The 12,675-nt window shown below is 36.2% G+C and overlaps 1 protein-coding gene across 3 annotated transcripts in view; it reads right to left on the reverse strand.

Annotated features, from left to right (window-relative positions):
* PXDN (peroxidasin) overlaps nucleotides 1–12,675 on the reverse strand; it is a 90,637-nt gene that overhangs the window by 17,604 nt on the left and 60,358 nt on the right. For all 3 annotated transcript variants that reach the window (XM_069011513.1, XM_069011512.1, XM_069011516.1), the window contains 6 exons: nucleotides 12,544–12,656; nucleotides 11,425–11,581; nucleotides 7,871–7,979; nucleotides 7,276–7,433; nucleotides 1,331–2,834; nucleotides 368–502 (listed from right to left, as the gene is read on the reverse strand). In XM_069011513.1, the coding sequence (XP_068867614.1) occupies nucleotides 368–502; nucleotides 1,331–2,834; nucleotides 7,276–7,433; nucleotides 7,871–7,979; nucleotides 11,425–11,581; nucleotides 12,544–12,656 (2,176 nt within the window). The remainder of the gene's footprint in view (nucleotides 1–367; nucleotides 503–1,330; nucleotides 2,835–7,275; nucleotides 7,434–7,870; nucleotides 7,980–11,424; nucleotides 11,582–12,543; nucleotides 12,657–12,675) is intronic.

Consider the following 12,675-nt stretch of genomic DNA (forward strand, 5'->3'; position numbering starts at 1 on the left):
TGGATTGTGTTGTAGCATGCATAGGGGTTATATATACAGAGTGATACTATTCCAACCTATGCTTAAGTAACAACCACAATTTCTTTGCCAATAAAATAATTAAATAACAGCAAGAGAAGTATTATGTACTTTTCAAAAAGGTAAGTGACTTGAATATCTGGCAGAAGGAAACTCAGCAAGTGTTGGCTGTTATGTTTTTGGGGGTCAGCATGACATTCACCATATAATAAAGAATCATGGCTTCTAACAATGTTTTAAATGTGTATTGAACATAAAATGGAGGTCTTTTTGAAAACATGACATTGCAACTGTGATTAAGCATCCTTAATTTAAAATTCATTTTGATTTCCATGGTATTTTAACGTACCTGTCTCCATCCCGAATACGCCTGAACTGTGTGCTTAACAGACACATCAAAGTTGGCCCCAGTCGACTCCCTGGAACTAAGTCTTCCACCATTAGAGCAGGAAATAGGTCTATGTTCAGTGGGGAGCCATACAACCTATAAATTGAAAAACACAAATACTGAATAACAAATATTTTATACTTACAAAATAATCAGTACATGGTGAAGCTAAGAGCAAGGGATACAAATACCTCCCAGGAGAAAATGCAGTGACAGCGCTACATCTTTTGTGAACAAGCTGTGGGTGTATATGCAAGAAATCCTGCAATGCAGGTTGTATATACCATGTGGATCTGCATGTCTACCCTGCAGGTTTTTTTCTCCTAGAAGCTTTCTTCTGATTTCTTGGAATTGTTTCTTTTTTATAGCTTTTCTTTCCTGTCCCTCTATACACACTTTTTCCATTACTGTTGCTGTGACTAATTCTCTGTCCTTGATTTTGGGCAGATAAGCTAGGGGTGGCAGGTAGATGTAGACCTAATTTCAAACACTGAATCTCTAAAGAAGAACTGATTACTGGACTTTCATGTCCACATGAAAGTACAGTGGACAATATTGACGTTTGTTTCACTGTACAGAATTAATGGAACTGAACATCTAAATACTTGCATGAAGTTGGCATTTAATATGACCTTACACTGAAACAGCACTCATATTTAACAGCATTTACAAAACTAGGCATTTCAAATTAATAATTTCATTAACATATACAGTATATATTAACTTACTGTTCACAGAGATGTAGAAGTAGAGAAATTATCTGCACATGGAAATTGTTAACATCTATTTTGTGGTACTGATGGAAGTTTCCTAAAATATCCCTTTAAGTCTTTCTTAGCAAGTATCTTTTTCTAGATAAGACATTTAGCTGTGGTTTTTGCATGCACATTTAGATAATTGACTTTTTCTTCACCTCAGGCTCACCTGCTAAGTTTCTCCCTGATATCAGGATTCTTAATTTCATTTTTCAGATCTTCAAAAGTCTGAGCTGAAGAAAGATTACAGTAAACTCTAAAATCATGGTAGGGAGGAATTCCATGATCTCTGCCTCTCTGAATATTCATAGCTGCCAGATCTAAAGCCACAGTACGTGCCATGGAGAAGAGTCTTTCTGTTAATTCTGTATTGAGTAATTGTGACGGGACACGCATCTTACCAGCAACACCAAAAAATCCCCTTAGAAGCGGATCAATGCCTCCTTCATTTACAATCCGAAATGGAGAGAAGAATGCCTTATGAAGAGGTAGATGGCCTTGTGGAATAGGTTCAAAGTTTTCATCCAGTCGATACAGAAAAGGATTAATGAGTGTGTGACCAAACCTAAAAGCGGCAGTTGCAAACTCATTAGTTATGCCAGAATTAACACTGGGATCATAACCCTTATATTCGCCAAGCATCTTCATGCCTACCTCTCCAAAGATCTTAGGGAGCCAGTGGCTAAATGTTATGTGTTGCATTTCTGCACCAACAATTTTGCGTGTTTCATGATATATTGTGTCACCGTCCCAGTGTGGATTGAGTTTCAGTAGCTCTGTGGCAATTCTGTTGTGTTCTCTAAACCACAGTGTGTGGATGCTGGTAAGACCTAACTGTTCGTTAGAGCGCTGATCACCAGCTAAAAAGCAGGGTATTGGGCTCTCATTTTCATCTCTCATACATTCTGTTGGTGGGCCAGTGGCAAATGGAAGAAGGGGCTTGCCAGATCTCTGTACAATGCCCTGCCTCAGAAGACCCCTTTGACTCGCCAAATCTCTGATTTCTAGCGCTTCATGGTCCGAACTGCCATACACATTGGAGGCATCGATGTATGAAGTCAGCTGGTTGATCTGTTCTCGTGGGTACACAGAATTCATCAGGAGAGATGTCATGCCACTTCCACAAACTGGACTGGAGCGTACGAAAAACATGCAGCGTGCACCATTTCGAACTCTGGGATCATTTGGTGGTATCATGATTGAAAAGCATGGAGGATCATTTGTACAAACAGAACTGCAATGCTGACCATCTGAAAACCTGGCCTCACTTAGCGCAGCCACAGTGAGGTCAAGGTCATGGTCAAGAAACTGACCCCACTGCATGAGCATGTGAGTGTACTGGTCATCAGGAGTTACGGTTTCCGTCCCGATCAGAGTAGTTGAAACCAAGCGAGGCATTGGGAGTGCATAGCCATTAGAGAGTCTTCTGGGTTCAATTCCCCGAGGCAAATTAAATCCATTTTCATAGACAGACTTTAACAGACGTTCAAAAGCTGTCAGAGAAGCGCCCCACATGGGATGCTGAAGGTTGTTGCATGTTCCGTCGTGTGTCCTGTACTTCTGGTGGAAGCACATATCTGAGCAGTTGTTCACTCGTCGATGGGCTGTACAGCCTGAGAGATTGGCTATCAGATTCAAGTACTGTGGGGATACAAGGTCATTATAGTGATAACCTGAAACAGAAAAGAGAGAAAGAGAACAGTCAGAGAATTTATACTCATGGTCCCCCCACAGATCACGAATGTATTAGAACTGCTATTTTATTTTTCATTTTATTTTACACTTCCCACCAGATTAAACATCCCTATTTTTAGAAAAGAAAAGTAATAATCATATATGTATATTTGAGCATTAGGTCATTTGAACAACTTGACCACCACTAGGTCAGGAGGAAACTTTCAAAAATGCCAATTCAAGTGCAACTTTTACAAAATGATCACAAAATGAGCTCATTACTTATTTGGTCACTTAGGAAAGCAGAGATATTTTCAGAAATAAAAGCCTCATATTGAGACAAATAGAACATTTTCCTCACGTTAGTAAAAACATTTTTAAAAATGTCTGTAACACTGAAATGGACATCAAGACTTTAACTTTTGAGACTTGCTCATTCACTAAACATTACTATTTTGTTTTGCTTTATTTATTACAGTGAAAGTTGCAATTTTTAAGAAAAAATAAAAAAAACAGTGAAAAAATAAAATAACCACTGGCAATAGAGCCAAACATGGAATGATCTCAAGGATAAATGTTGTGGAGTAACTCATATTCACATTACCCTGGACAAGTTTCTATAGAAAAGTAGTGTTTTTGTAGCATTTGGCACAGATTCTTCTGCAATCCACACCACTCACCTCTGGGACTAAAACATACTTACCATTTTCCTGCGATTTTTTTGCAGTTCATAGAAAAATAATATATACAAAAAATATACTGTAATTCATTAGAATTATGTTTTTAGAGCCTCAAACTTAGGTTATGTGCTGCATGATCTCTGCTGCGGTATGATGGTGTGTGGAAGGACTGAAGACCATAAGGCCTCCCAGTACAGTGTTGGGTGACTGCAAACAGCAGAAGAGTCAGTCTGGGTCTTGTCCTTGCTGCCTATTAGGAATCATTGTAAAAGTGATTTTTACTTAGTAGTATTTGGATTTAATTTCAAGGGGAAAAAATTCTGGCTACATCTACAATATCAACTTGTGTAGACCAACAGAAATGTGTCAGTAAAGTGAAATTTTTGTTGCTGAGTAAGACATGCCTACTCTATCCAGGAGTAGGTTTCCTTCAGAAAATCTTTACTTTGTACTCCTGGACTGAATGTGGGCCTAGACCAAATTTTTCATTTACGTTGAAAAGAATTCACGTTGTTCAAGACCATATCACAAATCACACCAAAGCACTGTAAGTGGGGACAACTTCAAATAGGAGCTGCTGATCCAAAGCGAAAGGCACACCGTGAATGACTAACAGATATAGAGTGTGGATGAATGAGGTTCCAGGATCCAGGAAAAAAGTCCAGGAGGTGGCATATTTGGCAGCGTAGATGTACGTTTAGCTAACTAGAAACCATCATACACCATCACAGATCTTGACCTGGAAAGCTTGCTGTCAGGGATAAAACCAAACAAGCAGTATAAAGACAAAAGGAAAAAAGGAAATGAGCGAGTGTAAAGTGGTACTGTGTTCCCACAGGCTTGAGGGGTTCCCAGCATGATGGCAGACACTCAAGAATATGAACTGAAAGCAGTTCTGCAACAGGTTGGTACCAGTTAATTGCACACAGCTGGGAATGTTACTTTTGGTCCTGAGCTCCCAGTGTGCCTGTGAAGACAATGGTCTTCATCTAAATTCAACACATAAATGTGTGCTAGGCACAACTGGCTCTCTGCCAATTTCCACAATGCAGGGCAATTGCAAACAAACTGCTTAAAGCCCAGCTTTATCTTTGCCTTGAAAGGAACTGGGTTGCTCACAGTTGCCCAGCTGGGACATGACTTGTGCTCAGCCAGGGAAGCTGTTTTCTCAGCCTCAGGCTATGAGTATTCCACACGGTTTACAAGTCAAAGCAAAGATATCAGGGACTTAGTCCTTGCATTAGGCAAAGCTAACATGCTCGTGTAGGCATACAGAAAATTTTTGATGGAATATTCCATACTAGGAAAAAGAAAAACAAACCACAGAGCAAAACCTGTAAGCACCACTTGGTAATGCAGTAAAATAAACTCTTTGAGGATATTATTGATAGCACATTAAAATATCCTGGCTACCAGTTTAATTCTAGAACTACGCCCAGAAAACTTCTTTATAATAACACTCCTGTTTAAATGATCTTCATTCATTATGGAGTTCTTTGCTTATGACCATTATTCATTCAAATAAACATTTGTGGTTATCCTGGTTGCCACCCCCATTTCTGAAATCAAGTTGTGAGCAAAACTCAACAGTGAATCTTTTGGGTGGAATGACCTTCAGTACTAATTTAAAATAAAAGGCTCAGGGTCTCTCTTTAGAATTTCAAGTGGGATGTAATATCTCATTATGGATTAGATTTTGGCTTTCTGATGCCAGTTGCTAATCCTTAATTACCCATCACATTGTAGGCACTAACTTTGCCTCTGCTCTCTAAATGGCTGGGTGCTGAGCATTTCCAGTGCTTAGAAGCTAGCTAGCTCAATTCACATATTACCTTTTTCAAAGCGCAAGGAAGATGTTTCATAGAGTCATAGAAATACTGATTATAAGGGACTTCTTATCCAGACCAAGCTCCTGCTTGAAGTGGAGCTGTTTCCAGCACTAGATAGCTGTATACCTGATCTAGCGGGCTTGAAAACCTTCAAAGTCTGAGACTCCTCCACCTTTCTGGGTTAGTTGTTCTAGTGCTGCACTGGCCTTCTGGTGAGAAACTGCTTCCTAACATCTAATCTGAACCTCCAAAGCATCAACTTGTGGCCATTCTCCTTGTTACACAGTCTGGCATGGCAGAGGAGAATTTGGCCCCATAGTCTTTCCTTGGGATATTCAAAGGTTTTACAACAAACGAAAAGTCTCTGACTGGGAAATTGTCACATTTCTCAACTGTTTCCAGTGCAAAAGTGCTATATAACACCTTTCATGGGGTCTGCATTCCAAAATAACATGAAATAAGGACAAAAATTACTATTAAAAATCGGAATATTGGGCAATTTCAATGAAGACAGATTTATTTTACTATTCAAGTTTCCCTAAAAGCTAGGTTTCTTTGGATTCTGTAGGTCTGAAAAGCAAGCTCTGGTTGCAAACATAATTTCTAGTATCACAGAAAGTTGCCTGATTTTGTGTTTATTAACTAGTATCCGTAGGCTTTAATGCCAGTTTTTGGGAAACTTTAGGTGTTTCACTATTATGAATCCTAGCAAAAAGCAGCTAACCAGTTCTCACCCATCATATTTTATCTATTGCTAGTATTATATATTCACAGCATATATATTCAATATTCTTGCATATGCATCTAATCAGAGAACCAAATGAAACTGGGTTGCTCTTATAAAACATCAGCCTTCAAAGAATTTTGAGTAAGTTTCTGTGGTAAACAATTCATCACAAATTATCTACTCCGCTCTAATAATGAGTAACAAGCTTCTCTTACTAGCAAATGTGACAGTACTTCACAAAAGCTTGCCGTCTTTTGTCTTATAAATACTTGCTAGTTCATGGTCAGAGTTATAGTTTTCAGAAGTTACAATAAATACTCAATTATAAACATCAAAAAGAATATAATGAGTAAAAGTATTTCCTCTAGATTGTCAGTGTAGTTCTTGGCTATGTCTCAAGTCTCCAAAGCTCTCCTAAAACTCTATTATTATTTCCAAATGCTTCAGTCCTGTGTTTAAAGCCTATCCACGCATATATCTACACACATTAGCTGTATGTACTCCAGCTGGACTTCATGGGTTTGATTGGAATGCAATACCTAAAAGGCAAAAATAAACCTCACACTTTTTTTTGCTAGTTATAAAAAGCAACAAGAACTGTATTTCTCATTACATCAGGTCAATGTTAAACAAAGCAATTAGCTTAGTCTGACACACATTTATAAAGCAGCAAATAATTCTCTGAATACTATTGTGGTACATGCAGAGACCTTGGTTTGTCAGGTATATAAACCCTTCTTGTTATGTCATCTTTCCTCCTTGCCATGGCATGCTGATATTAAATGGTTTTTCTTAAAGAAACAGAAACAAAACACTGCTTATTTTTAACACACAACAGAAAAGTCTGTTCTGCTATGAGACAATGGTCCTAATATATTAACACACAGGGAATGAACAAACAGGATGTGTTGTGCACTTCCATTATACTGATTTTGACCAGCAGAAGAATCTGAATCTGAACTTTTTCCTAATATGCCAACATGAAAAAAAACACTCCACTTGGAGAGCTTAGAGTTATATACAGAACAATGTGCAAACAAAAGACGGAATTTGGTAAAGTTTTGCAAAGTCAAATACTTCACTGATTTCAATGTAATCGTTCTGCAGTTGGGACCAAGCCTTAAAAAATTAATGTCTCCTGAAGTATAATGACTTAAAAAGGTAAATACATGCCAAAATAGAAAAATAAGGAAAGAATACTGACTTGTTCCATTCAGGTCAACCATTAGACCATCTTGTACATGATCTTGAATAAGCTGTAATGTCCTTTCAAATATTTCCCCAGCTCTTGCTTGCTCAACAGTGTATGGGTCCCTTGGGTATCGAAATAAGGCTAGCAAATCATTTGGAGAACGAGGACGACTGATAGATAATTTGGAAAAAAATAGTAAGTGTACACAGGAGTTACAAAACAACAATACTACATAAATCATGTAAATGTTCAGCAATGTGATTAGTACATACCTTGGTTACTCATCTCAAAACGGAAGGCAAACCAAGAAGAAAAAAATTCAATAAAATAATAAAAATTTAAATATTTAGTAGTAATTAAATATTTAGTAGCAGTTTAATACACATTATCTCAGCGGAAGAACTGCTGCAGTGAACAGAGATCTCAGCAGGAGTGTATAAACAATAGGAATCCTTACATGTTAAACTGTTAGTATTTTCAGAACCAACCAGACACTAACAATGTCTTTTAAGTAATAAAATGGTTTCTTGTTTAATAAATCTCCCAGTATTTCTAGTATATACAAAATTAATTCTGACTTCTCAATAAAAAAAAAAAAAGGAGATACCTGTCAAACAGATGTGTACGTGTTGAATTTATTGCTCTGTCTACAGTTGCAATTGCTTCCACAATTGATGTTTGCACAAAAGGATCTCCATTTCGGCTGACATTAGGAACTGGGGAAAAAGGAATTCACATGTTATTGCCTAAATGGCCACACGCAAAAAGATACTTCCATAAAACAGAGTCTAGACACGACATCATTTCAGTTCTACAAAGTAAACCCTTGTTCTTCCATCATTAGTTTATCCAAATATAAAATTCTTAACCATTTTGGAATTCTATCACAGCACATTAAAGTAGAACAAAATTCATTTAAAACAGAAGTTAACCTAAGCTTAAAAGTCATCAAGCTTATAACTCAAAACCAAGATAAAGTGCATACAGTGTTTAGCTGTCCATTAATTAGACCTACAATTTCAAGTGTAAATGATAAAAAACAAAAGTGAATTATTATTATCATTAAGGGTTTTTTTTCTGGTGTGTGTATTATCAGGTTTCAGGTGTTGGCATCAAGAGCCTGACCTATATCCACTGAAGTCAACGCAGATTTCTCCTTTGATTTCAATGTAAGAATTTAAAGGGCTTAGAGGAATATGCTGCAAGTGGTACATAATGAACATAATTTACATAATTGAATGAACATAAATTAGCATTGTTCTTCTCCTGATCTTAGTATAATAAGACACACAGATTAACTTAAAAGGGCAGTAAATATTTTTTAGATTTAGATCACTACTTTGTTTCCTACTTTAAAATTATCTTTTTAATACTAGATTAAAAATCACATGCTTAAACACTATTTAACAACTATACACAGCACTGCAAACTCAATAAAGCACAGGCCTTATTATGCAGTGCTCAGTTGCAGCTGGATGTTTGTACAACATATCTAGGACTAATAACCTTTCTTTCAGTCTGAATTAAGAATTACCGGATCTGGGGGCAACAGCTAACAATTTCCAGAGTGTGTTTAGATTGGAGAAGTCACACAGGAAGAAGGGTAAAGTAGGGCGAAAGTCCAAAGCAAATATACTGGAATAAAATCAGCAGATGTACAAACTGTTGTGTACAAGCTTTTCATGACTTTTTTTTTTCCTAGGCAACTTTTCATTATTCCTTCCTAAGTGGCAGCTTAGTCTACATGACTTTCATAGTCTAGACCCACTTAATCAAACTTAACCATCTATACCGTCAAATAAAACAGTCCCTGGAACTCTATAGCTGTAGATGGAGCCCCTTTCTGTGCCCTGAGGACAGTCTCAGGCTTTTGGCAATATATTCCCAGCATCCAAAATGAGCTGACCCTTTCCACAGTGCCTGAGGGCCATAGTCCCTAATCTCTCCTGATTACCAACTGTCCTTGACTGACAGCTTCATTTTCAATAGCAACCATACAGAAACACTATCAGATAAGCTACTTATTTTAGGAAGAAATGTAATTTACAGGCTTAAATTTTACATTTTAGTTGTTGCAGAATGTTTGTGTGCCTTGAATGACTTGAAGAGTGCAAAATTGCAGTCTGCAAAAATCTGGTGACTGGTTACCTTCCTTAGTGCTGTCTGCATTAAATGTAAACTTGGTGTTTACTTGCAGGGCTATCTTTCTGACTAATGGTATACATGGGCTGAATTATAAACCTTGGTCAGATGTTAACTATACAGTACTTGATTTTTGTTTAGACTATTTAGTGCTAGCAGTTCTTTTTTTAGACAGATAAATATTAGAAGTTAAAGCTCCTTGTAAGAGTCTCCCACAATATTTTTTTTGATTTGGGAAGGGAAGGGGAATGACTTTTACAAAACAACGGAAAAGGACAGAAGAAAATGACTAAAGAAAAGCATCTTTAAAATATTATCCAACACAGACAGCAAAACCTGTCCCCAGTTTCTATACACTGGCCTTTACTTGGTCTCAATCTTAGGAAAGTGTTTTGGTTTAGAAACGTTCATAAAACATTGCCTTGTTTAAAACAGATGTTGACATGCAAATTTTTAGGCATTTCTGGCTGTGGCATTACAAATACTATCCACACAGCAATTAACCAATATTTATCATCTGTCCACTTGTCCTCCTTGCTCCTCTGAGAGCTTCAGTTTTTAAAGCAGGCGTAGCAAAACAGCGTCTCATATCCCACTAGTTTGAAGGAGAAATTTCATTCACCGTTTCAGATGGAGTGCAGATTAATTAAGTGTAGTTTCAGTAATTTTAGGTTTATTTATGCTACAGTTTAGAAGAAATTAACCACATTACAATTAATTATTGCAAATCACCAAGTATTGTAGTTTGCTGATTTCAGCAGATGAGAATGATCAATTTACACCTGTACTAAGTGAATGAAACTCATTTCCACTGCGGTTTTTTTCAACTCATGATTACATTTTTCAGGGCTCTTAATGACTTGAGAACTAGCTAATCTTTCCTAAACAAAAACTTTTTTTTGCTATGCATCTCCAGAGTAGTCAGACTAACTGATTTGCATGGACTTTCTTTCCTTTACTGACTTCATACATGTAGATGGAAACTTATTACTGAATGATTCCTAGCCTTTCAATTTTTCTCCTGAATAATCTTTACAGATTAAAGAAATATTTTTCATTGAAGAAAGTATAGATTAATAGTCTACTAAAAGCAACCTAAGGCAGGTAACATCATAGTTTTATTGATACCATGTGATTGATACCATGGCAAGCAATACATTAGAAAAATCACTGATATGTCTTTATCAATTTAGTAAACAAAATACAGAATATCCCAAACAACACTGGGAAACAATATCCAATATATTGAAGAAATCTTCACACCAATCTTCAAAATACTGAAGGAATCACTGTTGTATACTAATTTTTCAAAGATACAAAACTATCATCTTATATTCCCTAGTGAGAGACAAAAATCATAGTTTTCTTTTATTTTCCATCAAAATTAAACTGAAAAATTAGCAGTTTTAGTCAGTAAGTCAGAAAAGCACTATGGTCAATCTTTGTAGCAAAGTTATTTCTTTAGCCTCTTTTGCTGCTTTATTGCCACTTATTACATAATAATAGTTGATAACTATTATTTGCCATTATTACTTTCAAATAATTAGAAAAAGATGAAATATTCTCCTTTTCTTTCTGTTTTCTCTTTTTAGCTTCTTAAGGTCTGTATGACTTTCCTGAACTGTTTTGCAATAGTTGCAGCCTCATTTTCAACAAAATGCTATAAGTGTCCCTTTGAAGATGCCCGAAAAGTTTTTTGTCAAGTTATCACTAAAAACTAGACTGGATATTTGACTAGCAAATTCTAATAGCTCTAAATAATATCTCAAGAAGAGAGTTGAAAGATTAACTTGAGCCCAAATCATAGCTGGTTTTGGAGCTTTACTCCTAGAGAGATTATGACATTACCATCTTACTCATATAGGGAAAAAAAAAAGAAAGAAAAGAATCATGGGCGAAAAATAAAAATATGAATAAAATAACTAGTTTAGTATTTTGACAACTTTTTTTCATCTTACAGATTAGGCAATTGGAACAAAACTAATAACCTAACTCATACCTCACAGTCATGTATCTTACCATTTACACTAAGCACCATACTGACAGAGGAGTAGCCTATGGTATTGCGGGCAACACATTCATAGCGGCCTTCATCGGCTGTTCCAACATCGCGAATGGTGAGGAATCCCTCTGGACTAACATGAAATTTTCCACTCTCAGTTACCTGTACTCCATCCTGCAGGAAAGCCCAAAGTTTACTTATTCAAAACACACTTGTTTTCATACATGAATTTTTGTCATCTTTTTCTCTTCTGTTTTTAGCTTACATGTTACATTTCTATTTTGTATGCCAAGTTCACAGTCAGATAGATTTAGATAAGCTTACATAGAAAAATCACATGTACTGCTAAATTGTACAGTGTAATTTCTTTACTTCTAAAATTACTCATTCTTATAAATCAAAGTATTTTAATAGGCTTTCACCACATAAAATCTATGACCCAAAAATAAGATAGCACCTCTTGAGAACATATGTATTCTATTTTTCTCAAAACTGACCAATTGAAATAGATCTCAAGAGCTCTATATGTATCAGTTCTTCATGTGCTATGCATTTAGAAGCTATTTAAGGTTCATTAAAGTACATTTCTAATATTCACTAGTTGAAGAGAAGCATATAATCAGAAAAAATTAATATCAATATTAGCAACTCATTAATTCATTGATAACTCTGCTAATATTCTATAGTTTGATATAGCAATTATTACACCAATTGAAATCAAAGAGGTTACCAGAAAGTAAACAAAGCCTGTCCGGGTTGGTCTCAACCTAACAGTGAAAAATGGCTCCAATACAGCATTTCTTATTGTTTTATACCTATAATATCTTTAACAGCGTGAATATTAGTAGGTTATTCACACAGACCTGTCACTAAATACACAGACCTTATAAGGCATACATTACAAATTTTAGCTGGTCTGCATGATAATTTGCATAACTACATATGTATATTTATCTATATAAAATTCAGGTTTAGTATCTATATATATGCTCCATATTAAATACTTACTGATTGAACTTCAGGTAATGTTTTCAGACACCACAGGAAGCAACAAATTGACAATGTGCACTTTCAATAGTTCATTATGAAGAGATGGAAAGGCCACTGCCTTTCTGTAATGACTGAATATGTAGTACCTTATTCCATGTAATGACTGGCTCTGGCTCTCCTTGAGCACTGCATGGGATCTGAACATTTGTGCCAACCTCCACTGTCATGTCACTGGGAACACTGGCAAATACAGGAGTCACTAAAAAAGCCAAATGATA

Source organism: Aphelocoma coerulescens, chromosome 3, assembly GCF_041296385.1.
Source record: "Aphelocoma coerulescens isolate FSJ_1873_10779 chromosome 3, UR_Acoe_1.0, whole genome shotgun sequence".
NCBI classification, from domain to species: domain Eukaryota; kingdom Metazoa; phylum Chordata; class Aves; order Passeriformes; family Corvidae; genus Aphelocoma; species Aphelocoma coerulescens.